Source organism: Athene noctua, chromosome 3 (genome assembly GCF_965140245.1).
Source record: "Athene noctua chromosome 3, bAthNoc1.hap1.1, whole genome shotgun sequence".
In the NCBI taxonomy this organism is placed as follows: Eukaryota; Metazoa; Chordata; class Aves; order Strigiformes; family Strigidae; genus Athene; species Athene noctua.
The window spans coordinates 39,308,067-39,335,096 of record NC_134039.1 but is presented as its reverse complement, the minus strand read 5'-3'; the positions used below and the strand labels follow the sequence as shown (position 1 = coordinate 39,335,096).

Here is a 27,030-nt window from a genome sequence, read left to right as displayed (position 1 = left end):
TACTCTCATTATGGAGCTCTTTACTAACACTTTAAAAAACCTGTATAACTACGTAAAAATCCAAGACATTAGTCTGCTCCAGTTTACACTACTCTGGCATTAATATAAGTCAAATAATTCTGTGGATTTATTGCAGTTTTGCACACACTTAAGTAAAAATAGTTTTAGGCCTAAAATAAAAGATCTTTATTTAAGGTATTGAAAGTCGTTACCGGCTGTGGGACCTTCACTTGTGTATGTGTGGATGTGGTGCTTGTCATCCAGCTGGCGAGCTAGTTGTGCTTTTTCTTTCTCTAATCGATTATTAGTTAATCTGAAATATAAAACAATTTTATTATTTTTTGAAATTACTATTTTATAATATAAATTACATAACTAAAAAATTGCCAAGGCCATTTCCTGATCATTCTTATTTTAGGTATATTGGTTGCGGTATTTATTTAGCTATGTAAAAGTACATTACCTTAAAAGCTGAAGCTCCCTGATAAGACTTTGCTCTGTCCTTTCACCTTCAGGGAAGTGTTTGAGAAGCTCAATCTTGAAAGAAAAATTAAGAAATTTTTACTCTTAAAAAAACAGTATCCACAGATAATGCAGTTCAGATGGAGTTCTCTTTGATACAGGATTAAAAACCAATTAAAATAGTAAAGATGTAACCAAGTAATAGCTTATCACAGTGAAAAAAATCCAAGTTTTCATCTGTTGAGTTTCCATAAAGCTAATTACCTACAGCCATTTTAAAGTCAGTATAGATCGTTGCTACACATTTCAAGAAGGATGAAGAAAAAAGTATTCGAAAGATTTACAAAGAAAGTTAAACACATAGCTACATTAGCATAAAATTTACACATATTATTATATAAGTAAGTGATATGCCTATATTATGTAAGTGCTTTAAAAAGACTACTGCTGTGCTTATTTGCATACCTAGGTGTCCTTTTTAAACATCATAATATGAAAAGCCTGTGATTTTGCAACGAAAACCTGAATGTGTGTTATGTTGACTCGAAATGACCTGTAGTTTTAAGTTAGAATAGGTCCCTGACCATAGAGGGAGTTAGCTTCTAGACGTGACTTGCAGTAGAAGCTGAAGGAGAGAAAAATTAATGCTTTAAATATGAGACTATATATGGTTTTTGAATGCAGTGACATGTTACGAACTTTTACAAGGCTACTGTTAGTGATAGGCTTTTGTTCTATTACTGCATAAAATAGTAAGGATTTGGGTTTTTTCACAGTCAGTCTTTCTTTGAAATGTAGTTAACTTTGACCAATTCCCTTAATCAGTATTTGAGACACAAAAGAAATTGGAAAGTGTGTTGCTCCAGAGTAATACCACATAATAATGATGCTGACTTTAGAAAGGGGAAAACAAGCAAAAAGTAACATTGTTTTAGAGGACTCAATTCCAAGTTCTGATGAACACATTTACTTGCTTGCATAATATATATGACTACCTATATTGAAAATTGTGTATTTGATACCTTACACTGATAATGACAACTGAGAAGATGGAAGCTAATCTAGGTGGATAGTCCTATGGCTACATCTTTGGAGTACTACTTCAAAGCCAAAATTTGATACATCTTTTCAAAGGTACCTGAGTTTATTATACACATCAACTCTTCCATGTGTGAAATAATATTTGTAAGGCTGCATGTAAGAGGCTATACTGGAAACAGGCATGAAGATTCCCCTTAGGATGGCAAAGTCAATCCCCCCAAAAATATAGGGAAGGAAGAGGGAAGTCCCTGCAGCAAAGTCGCTCTGCATAACAAGCTAGAAAGGTTTTAAGATTGTTTGAAGCATCTGTATGTACAGGCTTTCATGTGATCAGTGAAACTATCATTTTAAAAAACCTACAAAATAATACAGCAGGAAAAAAAAAAATTTCCCCTAAGACTTCAAGTCAATAATATATATTGATAATAAGTGGTAAACCTCATTAATAGGCTAAAATATGCAAATGTACAGTTATGGCAACTAGGACTGAAAAAAACTGTAAAAGCATGGATTAGAGAAAAAAAATGTACTCTTGCCAATATAGACATTAGAAAGAAATTTATGAATATTAAGCCATCTATTCTCAGAGTCATTTGGTTAAATTTTACTCACTTGTTCTTTTAGATCTTGTAAGTTTTTATCAGCATTGTGTTCACGTTCTGTTGCTTCCTGAAGCAGCCGTTCAAGGTCAGCAATGCTTTGGGCTTTTTTAGCAATATCCATTTCCATTTCCTTCAACTTAGTTTCATGCACCCTGGTAGCATATTTATTTAGAAAAAAAATAAGAGCAAAAGCTAATACTTTTGTCAAAACAGATTAAAATACTTTTAGGAGATTAAATGCCATAAAATGCACCCTAAAATATACTGGGTCATTGGCCTTGAAATGATCACTGGTCTTAGAAATAAGTAATCTGAAAGAAACATAATGAAAAATACATTTTTAATCTCAGAATAAAGGTTTTTCCAAATTTTACATACCACTCTCTGGGTCTCACTTTGTGTCTTACTTTATATTAAATGGAGCCTGGAATCTTTTTATATTATTGCACGTAAATCCCAAACTACCTCCTGCTAAAAACATGCACATCTCTTCTTGATGCAGTGTGCACATGGGTCAGGTCTTACTTCAGTGCCATACCTTTGACAGTATTTTTCTTATGATTTAATAATTTATGGAAAATAAATTCATGTACTGAGAACAGGGCTAATAAAGAAGATGAAGACTCCAAGGGCAAAAATGTTCTGTAAGGAACTGTTTACCCTGGAGTAACAGCAGTCTGAGGAAGATTCTGTTTTGCTTGGAGCCATACAAGGCTACACAAAAGTTTTTGCAGAATCACTGAAATGTTGGTTGGAAGGTACCTCTGGAGATCATGTAGTCCCATCTCCCATCTGAAGTGGGTTTTCAGCTAGCAATACAATCTCCAACATCTCACTAACTACCTACCAAAGAGCCTTCCAAAGGATCACTTGGATGACACCAGTGTCTGCTCCATCAAACACTTTCTATTACCACGTACATGCTTTGGAAGATGTCCTGGTGAGGTGCATTGTGTGTTAAAATGCCTCAAAGAGATCCTCTAGGTTAGTCATGTCTTAATGTTACTCACTCACTTTAACATGATTCTGAGGTAAATGCAAATAAAAGTTTTTATTCACACCAGTTGAAATAGGCAAGTAAAATTAAGCACATTGTATATATCTATCTACATACAACTACCTAGAACTAATAAGAAATGGTTTTCAAAGAGCTGAAGAACTAAAAGAAAAACTGTATTCAAACTACTGAGCTGATATGCCTACCATCTTCACTGTATGTTCCTGTCCTCCTCCTCCTGGCTGGCAGCCAGTTTTTGCCCTCCTTCTCCAGCTCAATATGGCTGTCATCTGACCTTGCATAGAGACATTTTACCTCACCAGAGAGTTAGTAGGAAGGTTAAAAAACCGGAATGGCTTTCTGAAGTGTCAGTGAAGTGAAATGGCTCAGCAATGTCAGAAAAGCACTAGAACTCACCCAAGGGATCCTGTGGGAGTGCAAGACTGGGAAGTGGGTAAAATCTTGGACATCACCAGATAGACCATTCAGTAGTGGTCTGACCTAAGATGAAATCAGACAGGTCTCTCTCTTGTCCAGCTGATTTTCCACCCTAATAAGGTTGCTGTCAGAGGTTCTGGTTTTGTAGATACCTTCCACCTCTGTTTACAACTACTGAGTTGTAAACTACAAGAGTACTTTTGCAACACGTAATTTTGTTTCACCCTGAGGTCATCCAGGAATCCAGGACTAAGTATTCCCCAAAATTTGCTCTCTTCCGTCCATCCGTCCAGCAGGACATAGGCTGTTCGCTTCTCTTAATAGCATAAACATTGTTTCATTTTCTCGTCCTTTTTTGAGATACACAGTATGACAGCCAATTAAAAACTCTTACCTCAAGAGGGATGAAATTCACCTTCCTTGTCCACTTTGATGAATTACAGGCATGTTTCATGTGAATGTATCATATCAAACTTCATATTCTATATCAATCTGTTAGTTATTAAACATGCTAGTGTGACATATAACTAGCATCTTTGTGAGTAGCTCATTATTGAAAATGGGTATAACAGTTTTTGGACTGGCAATGGTTTTGGGGTAACTGCCAATGTGATTTTGTGGTAAGCAAACAACAAAAGTAGATCTAAAGAGCTTGCTTCTAGCAAATAAATGAATATAATTAAAAGTTGTTCAGGCTATAAAGTTAAGAATTCCAGCCTGTATAAGTAGGTTATAATAGAAAAAGCATCTGAACTAATTGTGAAAGTACAGATAAATTAAAAGGGTATGCATGAGTTTCAAAGCAGAATCAGTGTATAAAATGTTTTCTTTAGTTTGTTTCACATTGAGTGATGCGAGTGATACCTGAATTTTAAAATAACTTTCAGATAACTTAATGGTAAAGAGTTGTAGGCATTACTATTATTACCAAGCCAAAAGTTATTTTTTATGTTAATTTCAAAGTCTGAGTTTTATCTAAATATCTAGAAATGGCAATTCCCACACTTCATTTTATATATTGGAAAAGATAATCCAGTGCTTGAGTCCGAGTTTTTTACCCTTCTTCTACAGGTAACAGAATCAACTGGCTGACCGCAGTTAGCTTTCAGGGCCTTCAGAACACACAGGAAGGGTCTTTAGCTATGCCTGCATGTCCCATGGAATATAGAAATCCCAGTGGGTTTTCTAACATCACCTCTGAACATTCACATGGGTAAATGCAGATTCAAAGGCAGCCAAGCTGGAAAATGCAGGTTGCTGGCTTCCAGTTTTTGTTTTAGATTGTCATCCATGTGGTAATGTACTGAAATATGTTCTATGTTCAGCAAAAATGATATTATTTCACAAAGCACAAATACAATACATTTAAGCAGCAAGAAACACAAAATACTTCCTTTACTAGAACTATCCAGAAGTCTACAGCTGATCTGAAGAAGGGAGATAAGTAACTGGCTACTGTATAGAAGCAGCTAACAAAGCCAGTGATTAAGGACACTAGATCTCTGCTGGATTTGTACCAGAGGCCTGTATACTGATTTGACGTATTAATACAGAATCAGAAAATATAGATAATATAAAACTATCTTCCAAAAAGGAAATAAAAATTATGAAACTGCAAGTCTTAATTTGTTTGCTAATATTTGATGAGGCATTAACACCTGGGTTTATATTCCTTACTTCATTCTCAATTCCTACCTTGTTACAACAGACTTCCAGCTTTTGCTGTCACGTCCATCCAACTGGCTTTCAGCCAAATTTAGCCTCTTGATGGTTTCCTCCAGCTGTACAGTTAACTTCTCATTTAGTATCTCCAAGTTATTCTTTGCTATTCGTAGTTTCTCTCCATTGTCAGCTTCCTATTGTTCAATAAAAACAAAGGAGTTAACCTCACATGACGCACAGGAATGTCTAAAATGATGCCAAGATAGGGTCAGTGCTGATTTAGAGGAAAACACTATGTCCAAGATCACTAGCACTACAACTTCAAAATTCTGCCTTGGGCAGCTCCTTGAATGTCTCTTCTCCACATACAATTAAAAACTCTGTCATAGCAAGATTAGTGCTTAGAAAAGCATCCATTCTATAGCAACGATTTAAAAAAAAAAAAAAAGCGCTATTACCACAACCAGTAACTAACAGAAATAAAAGGATGGATTACAATGATCATACCTTTTTCAGTTCTTTACGCAGCCTCTCATTTTCAGTAATGACTTTTTCCATTCCTTTGGTTTTAGATTCATAATGCATACTCAGCTGGCCCCCCAGACGAAGTTTCATTTTTTCCATTTCAGACTAAATACCAAACAGTTTGTTAAAACACATATACATTGCTTAGTAGGAAATTTCAGATTTCCATTTTTAAAGCAGACCATAGTTAGAGCTACCTAGCACAGTGAATATAACGTTTCATCACATATTTAAATATATCCTTTAAGGTGCAGAGTACCTTTATGTAAATCATGGAGTATGTTAAGCTCAAATGAAGCTTTGCTTTTCTGTTCATATGTTTCATATCTGGTATTTTTAAAACATTATTGTGCCAAACAATATCAACAAGAGGCTTGCTGCTCCATTTTCCTATTAACTTGCATATAAACTGCTATCTACAGTTACTGGAGACACATCAGTACCTTTAGCCTCTCATTTTCCTGTTCAAGACCAAGTAATTTCTCATGAGAAATCACAGCTGGAGTTTTTTTCAGATCTTCATTTTCTCTTTGAACTCTCTCTACAACTTTTTTCATCAAACCAATTGTTTTTTCCAGTTCTGGGACGGTCTTTCCACTTCTACCAGCCTACAGAGAGGGAAGAAAAAAAAAAATAAAAGGAAGTTCACCTTGACATTCTGAGCTACTCCAAATCTTACTTTATCGCTTATTTTCCCACTGCAATTTATATTTATAAAAAAGACGTTATATTTTGGTGTGACTTGAACCCTAAAGTTTCTTGCATACTTAATTGCTCAGAGTGTCTGGCGATATATTCACCCCCAAAGTCAGCATATCAGCTCCTTCATTTTCTGCATTACCCAAGTAAGCTGCAGTTAGTCTCAAAATCTGCAGTACTTGAGTACTACTGTATTTTTTTAGCTTTTCTTGTAGAGTAATTCCCTGATCCAATTGCTTGAATGCAAATACTGAGGGGTAAAAAAAAAAATTGGCTAGGAGATTGAGGGAAGGGAGGAAAAGAGGGCCCTTTTTTAGCAACCATACTTCTGCTAGAATAATGCTGGAATAATGTCTTCCAGACAGAAGAGCTACATCTTAAAGCATAAGTAAATCTTCTCCCTTTCACAAGGCATATATTCTCCTTGCAGAGGGATAATAAATGAATAAATACAGGAGGAAAAAAATTTCTCCATTTTTCTTATTTCACTACATTTATGAGGTAGAAAAGCTGTTAAAGGAACTTCAAATGCATTTGTTTTCTCATCATCTTTGTAGCAACTGTTTTCCTCAGCAACAATAATTTAAAAGCTGCTTTCTAGTTCTGAGCCCATGAAGTACAACCTTTTCTTTCTACAGAGGTAAGAAGCACAGTACAGTGGAAAATGGGGAAGATTTTACTCCCTGTACCTGTACATAAAGCCACAGAAACCAAGTTATGCAAGAAAAATTACTTATTCTTTCTTTTCTAAAATAACTGGAGGGATTAGGAGGTTTGTGCTGGTACACAGCAGAGTTAAAGAAAAACCTCTGTCAGATCTTGGTGCCTGAAAAGGGAGGAAGATTCAGAATTTGCTGGCTCCTCAGAACCTCTGCATGAAACAGTTTTATAAACTGGATTTTCTCATACGCATAAGAGATAGGCAGATACACAAGCAGTCCATGCAAGGTACAAGTAAAAGAATGGGAAATACACAATCTTTTCCAGGTACCCAGAAGTAGAACTCATTCTCCTTGTATACTGAAAGAGATATGAAGTCACTTAAGAGCTTTTTATTAAGTCCGCTTCCTTTAAAAGGTCACAAAAATAGTTTGACAAGTTAGTGACAAGGGAGATACCGGGTACTGCTGAAGACTTTTTCTTCCTGTAATTTCTGAAATACTGCTCTATTAAAGTAGCTGACAGTAGCTAAGGTAAAATTTAACTGTTGCTTGCATAGTACAACAAACAAAAGTGCAAAAACAATAACTTACACTTTCTAACATCTGCATCAAATCAAAATACTATCTCTTAAATCATAAAGCTTTAACTGTATTATGCTTTTACATAAATACATGAATATAACTGAATATAATTTTCATTATTAGGGCTGTAACTCCTCTATTTTTTCATACAAATATGTTTCTGAAGATAATTTCAATCCAAATGACAAAATAAGGCCACGATAGTGAAAATATTTAATAGTGTAGCTCCAGTCTTTCTAATGGTCCTATTAACTCAATTTCATTAATTTATTATAGCACTTTGGCAATTAAATAAACAAGAACAATACCTGTTTGCTTTTGGTTGATTCCAAATAATTTAATAAAGAATTGCTTTTCTTGGGTTTTGTTTTCATTTAATTATAATGAACAATGCTGTTACAATACTCACCCCTTTAATGCTGCCCAGCTGTCTTTCAGCATCTGCTCTCTCTTTTTTGAGAAGTTCACACATTTCTTTTAAGTCACTTACTTGGTCCTGAAAAACCAAAGTAATAAGCAACTAATTTAGATTTCAAACTGAGGTGAACAGTAACAAAATTACAGATGGTTTACTTTGAAAAATGTAAAGAGAAGTAAATTTCCCATTGCAATGACTTTTTTCATCGTTTCTACCAGCCATTCAACACTGTCATCTTCCATAAAACCATTAAAAAGTTACAGTATGTCCCAAAAAGATGTCCATTTCTTTTTAAGCAACCCCCTAACCTGGTCAGGGTAAAGAGGACTAAAGGTAAAAAGATGTTACCTTCAGTCTTGGCAAATCCTTATTGGCCTGCTCTAGCTGGAATCTTAGCTCAACATTTTCAGATGACAATCTTAAATTTTCCTTTAAAACCTCTTGTTCTCTTCGATATTGATCACCTGATCCTGTTCCTGATGTCTTGAGAAAATGGAGGGGAAAAAAAAAAAAAACTATTATGAAGTGGTAACGCACTAATCATTGTATCAGCTGTAGCTGATAAAAAGCAACAGAGAATTAGCATTTGTCACAGAAATACAATGAATGATAGTTTTATCACCAGTTTTGATCTAATATGCTCTGCCAGTAACTCCTTCTCTACATGTTCTAACCTTCAGGGGAAATTTACAAATCGGTATAAACAAGTAAAAATTTTGTCAGACTAAAATGAAAATAAATCTCAAAATCTAAAAGGCAAAACTACTGAGTGTAGTAAGCTGTGACACTGTACCTGGGAACAGCATCTAATTTTAAGGATGTATTCTGATATGATTGTTAAATAGTACATATGGCATAAGGAATTTCACTTAAGTCAAACAGATCACAGGGCAAGTCAGGAAGAGTAGTATATAACTCCAGTTCTTAGTCTGTTAGTTCTCACAGTCTTAAATCTTTATCTATGGAGGCTCGTAATTTCTATTACATAAAGAGCTGTTTGTATGCCTTATATTGCCAATTCAAGTCATAAGTATATAGTAAATTATTATGCCAGACTAGTAAAGATTAAAAAATGTTGATATATAATCAGCACTTTTTATGGAATTAACCCTGTGATCCATCAATTCATCACTAATAACGACAGGAATAAAATATTCGCTTCAATAGAGCACATATTTTTCTTAGTGTGACTAATAACACATCCTAAGTCTCTTAAAGAATTATCAACTAGCTGCATGTATCATTGGGATTATTTGTAAATTTTCTGGATCAAAATTTTAGAATAGACAGTAGCTTACTTGTGAGCTGATATGCATGCCTATCATGAAAGTATAAGGTTTGCTTTATGGACCACTTGGTGACTACTTCAGTATCCCTGCAGACCATGCATAGGAAACCACTGCATTATCAAGAACAAACTATTCTATTTCTACATCATTTGCACAGAAGAAATGCTAGAGGACTGCTATAGTATCAAACCTCAGGCATTTCATAAAATTCTGGCCTTGTTTCAATCCCCTCTGTACCACTTTGGTAAGTTTCATGTTCATTCTCTGCAGTGTCTTGAATCATTTCATTATTCACATTTATTTTTTCTGCTTCATAGTCATTAGCTTGATTAGAAGGTTCCCTTGAATCAGACTGATTGCAGTTCATTCTGTCAGTATCAGGCTCTTCTATGCTTTCTTCACCAACAGTTGAGTGCTTAAGTATTTCTTGCTGCTTCTCCTCTTCTTCAAATTCCTCATTAAGTTTTCCATTTTCAGGTTGTGTTACATTTCCTTCTTTTTCACTGCAGTTCTCTTCATCACCTTCAGCTATATTTCTGTTTTTTAGTCCTTCCCTAGAAATATCTGTGTCCTTGCATTTCATCCTATCTTCAGGATGCTGTTCAGGAGACGCTTCAGTGCTTGCATCTGCAGTAGCCTCATGGCCTTCATTATGCATGAAGCATATTTGCATGTCTGCTTCCTCACCTATTTCATTGCCATCAGTAATGCTATGATTAGTCTGATGTTTGATTTCATCCCTATTTGAAACAGATTTCTTTTGAAGGGAATTCAAATACTTTTGTTTACTGATACTGACGGGAACAGACTTGGTCAGTTCAGTTTGGTCACAGGTACTCTGATTCAAGTTGAAGACAGAATGTAGCATGAAAGAAAAGCAGAAAACAGTGAAACAAAACAGGAAATAAAGAACCTAGAATGTACTGTTAAATTTATTCCTTGAAAGATTAGATAACCCAATAATGCAACATTTGCAATATAATGAACCTCGTAAAAATCAAAACACAACAAAACCACCTAATGTAACTAAAGCAGCTCAGTATTTCCCCAAACCCTGTGTATCCCAAATTTTCAATCAGTATGACATATAAAAGTAGTCCCTCAGTTGCAGACTCACATATTTAAAAATACATATCCCTTATTTCTCCACATATGCTAGGAAGCCGAATATTTCAGCTGCTACCTGTAGAACACAGAAACTGTAAATGTTGGGGTTTGGTTTTTTTCTGGGTTTGTTTTGTTGTGTTTTTTAAAAATACTAAAAGCTGAGTATTTCATATTCGGTTCTAGAATACTAACATTTGAAGTAGAAACGGCTGACACAACAGCAAATGGATAACAAATACTTTTGTTAAGTAGGTGTGATTCTTCTAGGTAATATTGTTACATTATTAACTTACCAAGGGTCTAGAATATGTCTCTCTCGAACATTGTCTCTGCAATGCATGAAGCTTTTCCTGGAGGTATTGATTTTTGAAATGTAATTCTTCTACAACAGAATCTCGTGGGATTGCTTGCTGTGTTCTACATCAAAAAATGAATCAAGCCAAAACAATCAAATGGCTATTAATGCAGAAAAAACATCCCTTAAGGTAAAAAAACCCCAAAACTTCTAGATTAATAGACTGGATTTTCTAGTATTACTGGGCTAGTAATTCTAAATCAGTATTAGGCAATGTACACTATTTCAGTTAATCCCTGTGAATCAAAAGTACTTCCTTTGTCAAAAGGAATATGCTCTTCTGAGATGTGTACATCTTCTATTACTCATGTACACTATCCACTGTGAGAGTGGATGATATGCTCATTAAGGATACACTCCCTAACTGCAGCTTAGCAGTTCAAGTAATTTTCACCAACTCTAAACTGCAATTAGAACTTTACACAATAGGAGCCAGATGTTTTTCGTATGATTTAGCTTTTTATAATAATGAACCAATGCTGCATATTCTCTGAACATGCACAACTGCTCCCAAGCAGCTTTAAATCTGTTCAAGGATTTTTGAAGTTTCCATCTGTTGTTTTTTTTTGTTATTGTATCAGTTGGTCTAATAGAGACTAACCATCTCTTTCCACAGATTTTTTTTTTCTCCTTTAGATTTTTTAGTTTTTACAGATTCTTTTAAAATGCCTCTCACCTCATGTGAGCAACTTCATTTTCTAAATCTAGATTCCGTTTTCTTAGTTCTTCCAGTTCTTTTTCAGACTCTGAGGCTCTTACTCCAACAACACGATCGACAGTGACACCAGTAGTTCTCAGTTTCTTCTGTAGAGCAATTCTCTCTTTTTCAGTCCTGCAACATCCAGTAAATTTACATTTAAAACTTTATTGGCTAACTTGCTTTCTTTAGGAGAAAATATTTTCTGTCTTAAAGAATCTACATTTGCAATTTATTTGCTCACTGAATCACACCTCCTTTTCTGTTTAAGGGTACCTTATAGACAGTACAGCTTTACCAAAAAAATCCAAAACCAAACCTGGGAAAAACAATGAACGTTAAGGCAGTATTATACGTGTTATAAGCCACTTGCTGGTCTTGCCTGTGTTTATGTAAAATTTATGCAGTACTTGCTAAGAATAAATATAATTTTAAAGCAGTTGCAAACCACAATCTAACAGCTACAATCGCAGTTTCCTTTCTCTTCTGCATCTTTTATCAGTAAAACACTGCCATTACTGTACTGAAGTCAACATAACATTTGCAGAGGGTCTGCATGTGTGGTTTTTTAAAAGGCTTCCATCTCATAATCGTAGAACCATCAGTACATCGGTACTGCAATAGCACTACATATTAACAGTAGCACTGTATCCAATTCTGTCAACCTGATTAAGTAACACAGTGGTGAGAAACAGCCTGTCTTCACAAAGGTGGTATTTATTTCATGGAAATAACAGAATGCTATACACAAGAAGCATAATAAAGGACTTAAACTAGTTTTATTCAGAGTCAGTTTCTTCTAATAAAGGCTGTTGGTTTCTACAAGGTAAAAGATACTAAAGGAGTAGCCTGCTGCTTGAAGATTAACTAATCCTCTTAATCTCAATAGCAATGTCAAATTCTAGACATCAGTCTCACAACAAACTGTTACAACTATTATAATAGTGGCAAACATATTTGGATTTCCCTTATGTCACCATTTTGTAGCTGAATCTATTAAAGCCAACTCACTTGGTATAAATTTCCTTCAATGTATTCAGCTGTTTGGCTAAAGCATCTGCTTCTTTTTCCTTTTCCCTTACTTTGTTCCGCAATCCTTCCATTCTGATCTGCCATTTTTTACCTTCTTCCCATCTAATTATTTCCTCCTTGGAGGTCTGTGAAGCACATAAACAAATTATGTATTTCTTTTTAAAATTTTTCTTAAAGCAAAATAAGCAAACACGTTAGAAAACCAAGAACGATATATTCTTCATTTATCAATTTAAAACATGAAGGCATAGCAGGCATATATTATTTACCTTATTTGTTATAAAGTAAATAACAGGCCCAGTTTGATACCTTAAAGTATGCTGTAGTGACTGGTGTACAAACCCGATGCAGTTTAATGCTATTACCAAATTCTTCCTTAGATTTAATATTCATTTTACAAAAAAGGAGTAACACATTTTATAAAATTAGAAGTACTAGTGCAATGTATCCTTTTACTTTGAATTATATGTTAGTAAAGAAGACAGATTAAAGAAGTGTTTTTCTAGGCCAGTTTACAACCAATCTGTTTCTGCAGCTCACCGGGAGTTTATATGCCCCCGCTGCACAGCTGTACGATTGGTCATTTTAGTTTATTTTTTCCTACTAGTTAAAGTTACAATTCAGTACATATAAATCATCCATCATTTAAAACCTGTATGTATGTGATCACAAATGGCTACTGAAAAATCACAGTCAGTATTCCTCTGAGAAACTTTTTTTTTTTTTTTTTTTTTTAAATTTAATTGGACTTATCTTTTCTCCAGTTAGCCCCTGTACTTTCATTTCTGTCTTCATTCTAAACTGTTACTGCTACTAAGGGACAGGCTTCCATGTTTTGGAAAAAGGCAAAAACATGCCAAGTTTGAGAAAAATATCTCTAAATACTAAGCAACAGGTATTTAAAACAATCTCAAAATAACTGGAAGCCTAAATGCAGTCCTAGAATAATATTTAATATCATAAATAGTCTGAATGTCATTATACAAGCATGCTACAATATTCCAGTATACTTTATGATTAGTATGACAAGACACTGATTAGTTACGCAAGTACGAAATAACAAGCAAAAAACCAAACAAAACAACTCGTAAAATGAACACATCTCCAACTGCTCAGAACCTCTTGTATATGGAGACCACTGTTGTGAAGAAATCACTTATACAGACATCATCCCTTTTAGGATTCACACTTTTGCTCCCAAGTATCTTCATGATGTTATCATTGCACTGATTTCAAAAATGCACATTTGACAGCACTTACATAATCAATTTCACTGCCAATTATAAAATCTTAAGATTTGTAATGGATCTTTAATTCTACAAAAAGAGCAGAAAAAACATTAACATACCAGTACTAAGCAGCAAAAGCAGTAACAAAGAGCATGGGAAACATTTCTTCTGATCAAGTTTGTTTGCTTGGTTTTTTTAGAGTCAATAGGGCAGAAGAGTTCAACTGCCTAGACCTAGGCTGATGATGTCTTTAAAGCCACGATTTAAATATCACATACCTTCTCTTCTCTTACACCTTTTTTTTCTGTTTCTTCACACTTCTTCTCAAGTTCACTTTCCAACTTTTTAATTTTTTTCTGAAGTGCATCTATCAGATTTTGTTCATCAGCTTTGCTCTGAAAAATTACAAACTTAAAGCTTAATGACCACTACCTAAGTATTTTTCTCCACTCAAAAAATAAGGACTTTAATTCCAATTGGTAGACTTAATTTACAACATAAATGAAATTATCTTTAAATTATTAAATCATTGGAATGTAACTTCACATTCTAAACTGAATAATCAGCAGCAAGTAGCTGAATTTAAAAAAAAAAAAACCAAACCAGACAATTCTACTGTAAACCCTTTCCTTCTGAAAGGGGAAATAAGGACAGTCAGGAAGATCACAAAATTCCATTTTTCAAAGAAACTTTGAAAATGGTAATTCAACTCCTCAGACTCTTTCAAACATATTTCAAGGAGCAAGCATTTTTCAGTCTCTTCCTTTTATTTGAGGCATGCTTCCAACAGCAAAACCTAATAGCTCACGTGTAACCCCTGATGAGCAAAAATAAATTTTTAAATCAAGTCTCAATGCCTGCCAAAAGTACTTAATCTTTTCCCCCCAAACCAGCATATCTATGCAGAAATTTGACCAAGATTTAACATAATTTTAAAAATCACTTCTACCTGAATGCTACTGCTTAGTCTCTTAATCCGTTTCTTCAGTTCTTCATTTTCTTTTTCCATTTCATTTTTTTCTTTCAACATTTTAGCAAATGCTTTTTGTTTCCTCTGAAGTTCTTCGTTCAGCTCATCCCTTTCCTCAGACAAAGAATTTTCCCTAGCTTTACTTGTTTTAAGGTTGTCTGTAAATTTTGTAATCTGGTTATTTAATTCCTCTATATGTGTCTAGAAGAAAACAAACAAACAAACCAACCAACCAGCAAACCCTCACAATCAGGATTATCAACAATACAACAATGCAGTATGGTATTTCCTAGTACTTACCGTAAGCCCCTTTGTTTGTCTGTCAACAATCTCCTGGACATTCATATATGCCTCTTTTTCTGATGCAGCAGAAATAATCTGCTGTTCAGCATTAGCAGTCATTTCTGCTCGCAGTTCCAGAAGTGCTTTACTCAAAGCCTGAAAACAATAAATTCAAGTTCTTTTAAATGAAGAAACTGCTGATATGAACATTACAAAACAAGAAAAGGCCATTATATTTTACTATGTTATATTACACAATTATATTCTACCTCCTGCTGTACTATACATAGAATTCTTAAACATTAAGCAACATTAAACATTTATGTGACATAGGGATTAATTTTTGTTGACTAACTTTCTGCTGCTTCTCTTTTATGGCTAACTGGCTCTTCAGCTGTTCCACCAGGTTTTTCAGTGTTGCGGTGGGTGCTCTATTATTTGCTTCTTTTTGGACCTCTAGTTCAGCTTTTACACTTGCTAATTCCTTCTCCATCTGAGATAAGAGGTTCCTCAATTCATTTGCTTCATCTTTTAGCTGTTCCACATCAACTGTGTGCTTTTCCTGAAGCCTAATAAAAAAGGATTAATAGGTACACTGCAATAATTAAGTTAGCAAATGCCAAATAAATAACAAAGGGTACGATGTTATATTTTTTATTATTAAAGCAAATGACACATAGATTTGGAAACAGTAAAAAAAGACTGACTCAACAAAAAAGGCCTCCATTTAATAAGACAATTACTCAAGAAAATCAGCAAAATGAAATTAGAGCATTACTCGTTCTAATTCCTGGCCCTCAGAGGTCAAGAAAGCATCTTACTTTTCTCTCCTTTTAAACAGGGGTTAAATTTTCATGAATTTGAACTTGTTAGGCAGCAACCCCAAATGGATGTATCAGGGGACAAAAAAAATGCAAAATACAAACCAGTCTCACAGTAGCTTAAAGACAACTCAAGACTCCTTGAATACTTCCTTTTTCACTGAATGGCACAAATCTAACAACTGAAAGGTACTTTTCCAAGCCACAGTTTTTCGGTATTAGCCTTGATGAATGGCTACAGATCAGAAGTAGTTTACAATTACTGACCATAGTAACTCTTTGAGTTAGTTTTTTCAGACAAATCTTAAATTCAGCAAAAACATGTTCAATTTGATAGACAGTACTGTAGCAGCAATACATTACTGACTTGATCCAATCTAATTGTGCTTATGTTAACAGTCTAAAAACTTACTGGGCTCTGACAGTCTCAAACTCTTTGATTTTCATTGAAGTAATTTGTTTTTGTTTCTCCAAATCAGATGATGTTTTCTTTAATTTTAAAACAAGTGAAGCAAGAGAATTATCCTGTTCTGCTACAGTTTGCTCCATTTCAGCTAAGCGGAGAAAATGTTTGTTGTTGGAAAGTGATAAAGTTGTCTTTTTCACTAACTCCTGTAAAACAGAACAAATGCATGTGATTAAAATATTTTAAGTTTTAAATTGAAGGTAAGCATTACTGATGCATTTTAAACTCAAGTATTAATATCGAACATGTTTGTTTACTGAGATGTGATTCTTAGTCCAGAGAGAGAGCAGTCACACTGGTTTGAAAAAAGCTTTGTGCATCTAATGATCCACAGAATAACCAGTTAAATCAGGTTTCACCTTATCATAAAGTGTCAAGAAAAAATTCGTATTGAAATGGGTTAATTTAACATAACCACAGACTGAATGAAAAAAACAGAAAAGAAAATATAACTCTCCTTCCTAGAAATCTCTATAAATTAGGATGATAAGAATAATGCTCATATATACTGAGCTGGTAACTTTGTTTTTCTATACTTCTAATCCATCTCTTGCAAATTCTCTCAAGAACAATACAATAATTCTGTATCAACCACCCATTAATTTTTCCTGTCATCATTTATTATCTACTTTTGACTGCAAAACTGTTCTTTTGAACGACATTTTAAAAAATTTAGGGACAACTTCACTAATCCCACAAATACATATAACTCACCAAAGCAGTCTGTTTGAATTTATTAAGAGAATTATCAGTATACAAATTTAACTTCTGGTATAGAACTCTAAGGTCTTCCTCATGCTTCTTTGCCATTTCTTCTTGTTCCTGTTAGTTCAAAATAAAAATATAAATCTACAGATGCACACTATTCCAGAAAGTCATGAAACTACAGTACCTTCATATTGATTGGTTACTCATTGCTCAGTATTGCTTCCCAAATTTTCCTCCAGTTCTGGCAGTTTAAAAAATTCTTTTCTTCTTCATATTATCAAAGATTTTTTTCCTTTTAAACACTATTAGAAAAAACTACTATTGCAGTTTTAAGCTACGTAGAAATACATATGGTGCAACAGGATAGGAGCTGGAGAGAAAAACAGTTGTTGGTCCTCACCAACTATGACTATCAATAGGGATAATGGTATCCATACTATGTACTTTTAAGGTCTGTTTACTTTGGACTACAGTGTGTTCCTGTGGATTGAATGTCTGCTAGCAGACAGAACACAGTACGTTCATTTATACACTGCATCTTCTGGTTGACTTCCAAAGCAAAAAACGTGATTTCTCCCAGAAGTAATAGCTACACATGTTAATCAAAGCACACTAAGTGGAGGCGATAGGAAGCCTGCTTTGGAAACGTGCTCCTGATCCAAACACACTAAAACTGATGCATATGAGTCTTGAAGTACCTCTTAGACACAAAGTTTATGCTTTAACATTATAAAGAATATGAAGTATGCTTAAATAATATACAGTATGCTAAGATACACTGTTTATACTTTAAAATTTGCTTTAATTTAAAATATGCTTTAAGAGGCATGTTTCCCATAAATACATGTCTTTCCTGTACCTTCCAAATTCATGACAAGATGCAGTCCAGAGATCATTATTGCAAGTACTGGAAAATGCCATATAAATATACAATATACCAAGACCACTTCTCACGGGAGAATTTTAATTTTCTTCCTTTCACACTAATTTAATTCCTAGACAGACATCATACACATAACCTCTTGAGTGAGAAAGCCACTTGTTTTAAGAAGTTAAAAAATTCTACATGAACTTTCTTCATAAAAAATCATTGTCACTGTTCTGTTACCTCTGAGGTCAGAAACATCTTAGAGATTTCACTAGCAGTGAGATAAACAAAGAATCAACTACAACAACTTCAAAATGGAAGAAATTTTGTTCAAAAAGTTTAACTACCTCTCTTGCTTTAGCAAGCAACTGTTGGTATTTTTTTAACACTTCCTCCTTTTGATTTAATCTTGCTTGCATATTTGAAATGGTTTGATGAGCAATTTTTACAGCATGACGGTACTGTGGATCATCTTCTTGTTTGCCTAATTCAGCCATTATTTTCTCTCTTTCTGATGTTGCAGGTAATCGAAGTCTGAGTTCATTTATAACTTTGTCTCTTGATAAAACACTTTGTTCAGCTTTCCACAGAGCAGTTTCCTTTTCTTTTAATTTCTAAAACAGAAGGCATTTGTTGCATTTCCAGAATTCAAACACTGCAAAAAGATCTTACTTTTTTAAAAATGTACTAGAAAGATTTGTCTAAATGGACTTATAAACACAAAACGTTTTGCACTCAGTTCTTGCTCTATGGGATTAGTATTAGATGAAAGAAGTCCCAGAATATCATCATGTATTATTTGCCTAGCACAAGACACTTCTGCAACTCATTTTGTGATACAATATTAAGAAGCTTGTGTTTTTCAAATTTCTTACGAACCATAAAGTATCTTCTGTAATAGAATTTCAATGTGGCAACCCCAGATAAAAGGATTTTGCTACACTACTTGTTAAATTTAATGTAACACCTGCTAAGTTCAACTAGCCATAGCCAACTGAATTTTGTACAGCAATAGCATCTTAACCTACTAAATGAATGATCTAAAATATTAAAAAACATTTTCCCCAATATTTTTTTCCAGTGGAGAATATATTTCAGTCACTGTGTGATTACATTATTTATATTTTCTCTGTGCTAAATACTTCTAGGGGATTGGACACATCTGAGTGACATTTTTATAAAAGGATATTTATTATATTAAGAAAATTTAAAAGACATAGAAATACACACTTTGTCCCTTTATATGATAATTTATACATTTAAATACCTCCTCCAGTGATTTGCAGGTTGCCCTAGTTTCCAGGATTGTTCGAATATGCTCCTGAATCTTTCTCAAAGCCAAGTCAAGTTGCTGTGGGAGTGGCAAACTAGGGTCTGGAACTGATCCTGTAGCCTCTTCTAACTGCACAGAAAGATTCATATTCATGTAATCTGACAGCTCTGATAAATGTGCTTATAAGTCTATTTTTAGTTAATTCAGTGCATGTACCTTTAGAGCTGTACTAAGTATTTCATTTTGTTGATGATCATACAGGTCTAATTGGCGCTGCAGTTCTACTTCCCTCTGGTCCCAAGCCATTTGCCTTTCTTCATGAAACTGTAACAAATGTTTGACAAAGGTATTTTATTTATTGAAGGCCATGGGAATTTTATAACCAACTTAAACAGAAAAATACCAAAATTACCAAATAAATACTCAATGTGCTATTAAAAAGGTTATGGAACGAAGATACAAACATCTATGTTAAAAACTTACTAGGAAGAATCTTCCTTTTAAAAATCATTTAGTGAAATAAGGAATAGGTTGTTTTTCTAATAGCATGCAGAAATACATACCTTGTTCTGCTGCACAATTTCTTCTTCCAGATTATTGATTGTACATTCATATTCAGAAATTATATTACGCAAATATTTCATCTCTTCCTTTTGCTTGACTAACTCACGATTGAGTTTAAGTTCCTGCAGATGGAGTTCCTCCATCTTCATATGCCATTCAATTACCTAATAATGAATGACACAGACACACAGTATTATAATTTACCAAGCCCACAGGCCAACTAGATGCAGCTACACTCTGACTTTGAGGCAGTATGGCACTTATCAAACCAACAGAAAGAAAGACATTCTGCCTTTTTAAGTTTCTTCGCTTCTCTTGAGTGAGGAGGCATGGCAAGAGTATGAAACTGCAAGATGAACGGCTGAAAAGTGCAGCAAATTGGAGAACCAACAGGTTTCCCCTACACTGACAAAAGTGCATTGCTAATAACTGCCAAATGACCTAAGCTATACCCTATGCATCTGCCCAGACTGAACAATAAAAAGCATGCAAGAAGTTTGGTTAACTTTTCTAAGACAGCAAAAGATTTTCAAAGCCATTAAAAACTGGATGTATTCAGAAATGCACATGCAAAGATTGCAATGCAAGCTCATGGAACCGAACTTCAGAATGCTACTCTGTGTTTAATTTGTTTTCATTCATAGTTTAATTCAATTCTTAATTTAATTCAGTTTAATATAACCAAATTCATAGTTGGCCTCTAATTCCTATGTCACTTAATTGGGCACAAAAGAAAATTTGTGAATATGACTGTGCCAACTTTTACAGGGCAATTAACTAATGATATATTACTTTTTTAAAATAGGAAAACAAAAAATTATAGCTGTCGTATCTTAAACATGTTTTGAAATCATCAAGGTCTACATTAAAACAGACTTTCAGGGAACAAGCTGAACTGAAATGTCATTTACATGTGGATCAGATGAACAAAGCTATTCAAAGTTGTAAAATAGGAAACCTTTTGAGCTCCTCTTGTATCTTTCAGTGCACTTATTAATTCTTCTAAACTTTTCAGTTTTAACTCCATCTCTAATGCTCTGTTTTCTGCATTTCGACGCTCCTGTTGGGCATTCTGAACTTCTTCCAGGATCTTCAGTTTGTCATTCTGTAGCTGAATCATTGTTTTAGAGAATTTTTCTTGCTGTGCTAAAGGCAGAGCACCACTAAACTGTCGCCGCAAAGACTGAACCGTCTGTTGTAGGTGTTTGGCTCTATTTCTTCCTTCCAGTCGAGCAAAATATAAGGCTTGTTCTCTCTCATCAAGCTTCTGCTCTAAACGTAGATTATGGATCTCCATCTTCTGTAGTTTCAATTTAAGTGTCTCCAATTTGCCTTCAGCAACAGATTCACTACCTTGAAGGGCTATGATATGTTGATGTAGTTTTGCAATAACTGCCTTTTCATCTGACTGTGCCTAAGAACAAAATTTATAAACCAAATTTTTCATTTTGAATACATTATTAATGCAGTGTATATTAAACAAGCTTTTTTAAATTTTATATATTGCGCTTATTTTATTCCATAGATAAGAGTAAAAATTAACCTCTAAAACCAGCTTTTTGTTTTTCTGCTATTGTTTCTACAGCCACATTTTAGAAGCATACCTTTTTAGATACTGATCTTAAAAATTATATCTTTCCAATATACCAGAAAATGAGAAAGAAATGTATACCTAAATTTAGAAAATACGATAATGTAAAAGCTGACACAAGTGTTGTATTTAGGGACTCAAACCACTCTAGATCATGAAAACAAACCCCAAGAAACTGTTTCAGCTAATAACAAAGCAATACAATAAGTCTACTGCAAATCTTCAAGATTTACAAGTCACTGATTGTCTTATAAAATACTATCAAACTTTCCTGATATTATATTTAAATACTGACCATGAGCTATTAATCATATAGGAATAAATAGTATATAAATAACACGGTAAAAAGCTCAGGACCCGTAATAGCTGTACAGCTAGAAATGGAAAAAAATGTAGAAGGGAATAATTAATGTAATATAGAACTTTTGAAAGTGTATGGCCACTAAAAGGAGCAGCTTGTTAAGATCCTCCTGAAGTTTTTTAGCACTTCCTAATCCACTGTAGAATCACTTAATTTATTCTCACTCCAGGAGAAAAAATCCAAATTGCAGTGTTATTAAAGGTTGAATTTTACCTGATAGTCTAAAATTTGCATTCTGAGAGATTCCACTTCTTTATCTCTGTATTGCTGGCGTGCCTCCACAGCCTCAACTTGCATTTTTGCTACATCAGACAGTTCTCTTAACCTTGCAGGGAAAACAAGAGTATTGTGTCACTTGAAACCACTGAATAACCTATTAAGCTTTTCTACTTAGAAGACACTAAGAAAAGATTCTTAGTATGTTTCCTCATATCAAAACATTTGAAAACTTTGTTCTTTTCAGCATAATCTTCTCTACTAATCAGAATCCTTGTTACAAAAAATTCTTCTGTATTACCTCTCAGCTTTTTCACAGGACATTTTTCTGTGAGTTATATGAAATTTACTAGCAGTAACCTACTCCAGGAAAACAATGCCATGGTTTTAACTGAACTAAGCACCTCTGTCCTCTATTTCTTTTGCACTTCAGGACATAAAAGCTCAAAAAATTCCATTGTCCATTCCATTCTCTACCTCCCCAAGTCTAATCACACACTTACTGTGTCAAAAATCACTGCACTGTTTTAGGAATGTAACAGGATTACATTCTTTACTCGAAGACAAATGTCCATATCAACATATCTAAAAAAAGTAAGTTTTTCAATTTATGCATACAAAGTTAATTTCTTAAGTAAATGGCAATCCCCCCACTGCAGTTTAATCATTGATATATTTATAACTCATTGAAAGTAAGAATTGCTTTCCAATTTATGAGATCTTCATACACTTAAGGGAGGTTGTGGCACAGAAACAAAATAAACCTTCATTAGTTTAAAAGTACTAGTAAGAAGTATCTTAAGTGCACACTTACCCATTCTATCCAGGCCAGCACTTAATTCTTTGTTCAAATCAAAATGAAGCAAATTACTTTCTTTATAGTCATGAATTAAATGCTTAATTTTCAATTCCAAATTTGGCATATATAAATGCCAAAAAAAAAAAAAAAAGGGTTTGAAAATTATCTGTTAGTAATACACAAGTAGTGTATTATGTAAGCCTATATAGCCTAAATTTTTGCATGTTTCCGAACATACTGCATTCAAAATTAGTTACTTCAACACTTACTTTGATACTTCAATCTTGAGCTCCATCTCACGCTTCTCTAGGTCCATGATTTGTCGTCTATCTGCATCACTTACTGCCTTACTTATACTCTTTGATAGTTCATCTCTCAATTCCTGTTCCACTTTCTGTGCCTCAAGGTTGATATTGGTGAGCTTAAAAAAAACCAATACCAGAAACAAACAAAATGGTATCCTAAGCACACAACTGTTCCCAACCCTGTAACGAAATTCTTTAGTCATTACAAAACACTGTTCAGCTGTGTTCTGAAACACACTTCCTTTCCTCTCTGCTTCAACATCTTTTTGTTTGCAGCATTGCATACATACAAGAACAGATACACAGGTCATCACAGAACAGGATTCTAAATTAAAGATAATTTTTATTAGTGACTTTTCTTAAAACCATTACTGCAATAACTTGCTCTTAAACTAAAATAAGAAAGAGAAAAAAGAGTAAGACTGTAAACTCTTTAGGAAATGAACAGTCTTACTTATATATTTTTATAATGTCTAGTATATCAGGATTGGTAACACAAATACAGGTTATAAGTGCAAGACTCACAATTAGTGTAGTTCTTTTGTTCTTTCTAAAAAGAACTTCCAAAATTAAGAGATATTCTTTCAAGCAGCCTGATTTTTCAAGTTGATTATTAAATACCAAGTAACTAATGTTTCAATTCAAATCAAAGAGCATTAAGAAAAAGACAGATATCTGAAAAGCATTAGGCAACACAGAGAAGCCTCAGGAATTAATTCAGTAAATACAGTCATGGCAGATTAATCTGATACCACTCCTTAATAAAATAACTGATGTCGTAAACAAACAAAGTGTGGTGTATCTTATTATCTGCTCTTCACATATCTGAGGCACTACTAAATGTCTAGGCATACTATATGGTATGTCTAGTAGACTTCCTCCAGTAACCAATTCTTAAACTATCTCTTACAATTCTCATTGATTACCTTAGCACAATCTTGTTATATGTCTATCTCTCTCAAAAAAAAAAAAAAAAAACCAACCCCAAACACAGAACCCAAAACAAAACAATGATGCCAGATTAGGAGGCACTAATAACAGGAGTATAAGAAACAGAAAATGCATGTCCTGGAGCCAATCAAATAAGGAAAAAGGAATGCATAGAGGAACTAATAAGAAAAAATTGTGGCACTAAGAGTTTTTCCAGGAGGGGGAATGAATACAGTCTATCAACATTCCTGTCAACATAACTATTCTTTTTCTTCCCCTGTGTTTAAATTATAGGCCAATACTGGCACAAGAACAAATGTGTACAACTGCCTATAAATAAATTAGGCTGGAAATTATAATAACGTCTCTTACTACTTAATAATGAATTTATGTACCAAACTTCAAATACAGATAGTGGGGACAGAAATAATCTAACAAGATTAAGACTGATATGACAGGAATACTAACGATCATCAGCTTCAATGGCACATGACTTTTATTCCTGTATTATTGATAATGTTTGGCACATGACAGAGGACATAGCCAGTTTGTAACAGAATCATGACACTATCATGTGGAAAAGGGATGCAAAGGTCTAACATTTTTTGAATCCTTGGTAACTAATGGAAAATTAGCAGAAAAGGAATCATATGAAATAGACACAAGAAAGAATAGGTCAAGAACAGACTTTTTTCTAGCAGTCTGCTGAAAAACTAGCAAGCAATCTGTCAAGATGCTCACTATGTGTTTTAGTGATTAACTAATGTTTGAAATAAATGACAAATTAATTATTTTCTACAAATGTCCTGTGTATGCAAAATTGCAGCTCTTAAAGGCAGCTATATTTTGCATCACAAGTTTATTTGCCAATCATAATAAAAAATACTTTTTGAAAATCTCAAAATATGCTATTAAAATGACAAATCATGTTTTTAAATCTCAACAGATTTACCTCAGCAAATTTTGTTTCCAATTCAAAATTACGTTCTTCTATTTGCTTTACAGTGTTCCTTAAATGTTCATACATTCGTTGCGAATGCTCTGCTCTCTGTCTTTCATTTAACTCCTTCATTTCCAACATTGTGATTTTCTTAGAAATTGACAAAATCTCACTGTTGGTTATTGCTTTTGTGGCCTTGTCCATGGCATTGTCATCCCCTACATGTAGAAATATTTAAATTAGGGAATACACAGGCTGATTCAAATATGAAAATTAATTGCACCACAAAACAGAACATGAGTTTTACTTTATCTCTGTCAGATAAACGTTATCGAAACACCTGTATTACTTTTTTAAAATGGAGGCATGGTTATCTTGCCCTACTGCATGGTTGGAATGTATCTGAATAAAATACTATTAACACTTATAAATGGGGATATTTGCAACCATGGTTATTGAGACTATTAAATATTTTCAATGTAAACTTTCACTTTATCCTTAATTCAGCTTGCAAATCTTCAGGAAATCTAATTTAAAATCTGTAAAATAAAGAGATGTGGATGAGTTCATCTTGAATAATGGAAATGTAAACTGTACACAAAGAAGCACCAGCTCTCAAGAAAAAATACTTTGTTACAGAGCATGAAACCAGGAAAAAAAGAAATAATTTTCCTGACAATTACTTTAACTGACAAGTTAGAAAACAGTGCATTTTATTTAAAAAATAAAATCAGGTGATGTTGCTTTACAAGTTCCAGCTTTTAAACCCTTTACCCAATAACCCAAAAAAAGTCAACATGGAACAGTATCCAGAGGAAAATACCAAATTTGGTTTTGGTCAAATAAATAAGTAAAATGAAACAAACAAACAAACAAACTAAAATCACACACACACACACACACACACACAAAAGACTGTTAATGAAAGATACAAAATAGTTTTGACTTTTTAAAGATACATCAATTTAAAAACTTTTAAAAATATTACTTTTACACAGGACATACCATTTTCTTTTTAATGTTGCAAGATAACTTTCATACTTGCCCAGTTTAGCCATCTGTTCCCAAGCCTGTTCTACAGTGTGAAGTTTCTCTTTTGTGATCTCCAGTTCCTTATTCAATAAATTTATCTGTGCTTTCAAGGATTCATTCTCATGCTGTATGACAAAAAAGTTGCAACATAACAGCAAACTATTTAACTGTAGCAGACTTGATGTTCAGTATATACAAAGTCTTTTAAATCAAGAGATTTTACCTACGAACAACACAATCTACATACGTGCCAACAGAAAAGCACGTTTCCTGAGTGTAAAAATGCTAGTCTTTTCTCTCTATGTTGTATCTGCCAACTAGCACTACCGTGAATATTTATCATCAGTGACTGTGATTCCTACTGTCTAGGATTAGATGAAGAAATCTATGCTTGTCATACTAAACAACTCATTAACAGTGAGGAAAAAAAAGAAGTACTTCTGGAGGATATTTCACGCCGCACAGGATACTTCATCTTGCACATAAATACATGTTTGAGACAGATCATATGCTTCTTTTAGTTCTTTCAGGCATTTAATGTGATGCCAAACAAATGTTTTGTAAATGTTCCTTCACTCCTCCAGACAAATGCAAATTTCCACATTAGCCAATAAATCGAATTGAACACTTCTTATTAGTTTTCTAAATACACTTTTAGTTTGCTATTGATCAATAATTCTCTATTCTGTGACATTACTGAAATATGCAATCCAAGTTTTCATACACACAAAATTTCATAGAATAGAGAAGGAATCATTAATTCTTTAGCTAACACAAATGCACCTACCTGTTCCCAAGCAGACAAATTTAATAGTTCAATACTTGTCAACCACAGAAACGCAACAGATAAGTGTTAGGTTCATGGTTGGACTAGATGATCTTCAAGGTCTTTTTCATCCTAGATGATTCTGTGATTCTGAACATGACATAAGCTTTAACTACTGTTTAAACTACTACTTCGCTGGACTATTCTTTCTGACATGGAAAGTGGGAGGTAGTAACACATCTATCTTTGAAGCCAGCTTCACAGTTCTTGAAAAGAAGATCCCTTCTACTTAAGAATAGAAGTTCAAAGGAATAGTTACAGATTTGCAGTCCCTGTGACAT

General features: G+C 33.9%; 1 protein-coding gene across 4 annotated transcripts in view; it reads right to left on the bottom strand.

The window, feature by feature from the left end:
- CEP290 (centrosomal protein 290) overlaps positions 1-27,030 on the bottom strand; it is a 54,325-nt gene that overhangs the window by 1,239 nt on the left and 26,056 nt on the right. For 2 of the 4 annotated variants that reach the window (XM_074902774.1, XM_074902773.1), the window contains exons 29-55: positions 25,937-26,048; positions 24,904-25,109; positions 22,986-23,137; positions 21,915-22,026; positions 20,708-21,163; positions 19,749-19,913; positions 19,402-19,509; positions 19,180-19,314; positions 18,260-18,526; positions 17,051-17,158; positions 16,283-16,482; positions 15,405-15,618; positions 15,068-15,205; positions 14,747-14,968; positions 14,076-14,192; positions 12,548-12,693; positions 11,516-11,671; positions 10,778-10,901; positions 9,568-10,215; positions 8,437-8,571; positions 8,080-8,166; positions 6,171-6,335; positions 5,710-5,832; positions 5,236-5,396; positions 2,116-2,257; positions 464-537; positions 213-313 (exon numbers count right to left, since the gene is read on the bottom strand). In XM_074902774.1, the coding sequence (XP_074758875.1) occupies positions 213-313; positions 464-537; positions 2,116-2,257; positions 5,236-5,396; positions 5,710-5,832; positions 6,171-6,335; positions 8,080-8,166; positions 8,437-8,571; positions 9,568-10,215; positions 10,778-10,901; positions 11,516-11,671; positions 12,548-12,693; positions 14,076-14,192; positions 14,747-14,968; positions 15,068-15,205; positions 15,405-15,618; positions 16,283-16,482; positions 17,051-17,158; positions 18,260-18,526; positions 19,180-19,314; positions 19,402-19,509; positions 19,749-19,913; positions 20,708-21,163; positions 21,915-22,026; positions 22,986-23,137; positions 24,904-25,109; positions 25,937-26,048 (4,774 nt within the window). Of the gene's footprint in view, positions 1-212; positions 314-463; positions 538-2,115; positions 2,258-5,235; positions 5,397-5,709; positions 5,833-6,170; positions 6,336-8,079; positions 8,167-8,436; positions 8,572-9,386; positions 10,216-10,777; positions 10,902-11,515; positions 11,672-12,547; positions 12,694-14,075; positions 14,193-14,746; positions 14,969-15,067; positions 15,206-15,404; positions 15,619-16,282; positions 16,483-17,050; positions 17,159-18,259; positions 18,527-19,179; positions 19,315-19,401; positions 19,510-19,748; positions 19,914-20,707; positions 21,164-21,914; positions 22,027-22,985; positions 23,138-24,903; positions 25,110-25,936; positions 26,049-27,030 lie in introns of those variants that run through there. The other 2 variants (XM_074902775.1, XR_012633408.1) reach the window with 2 other exon arrangements.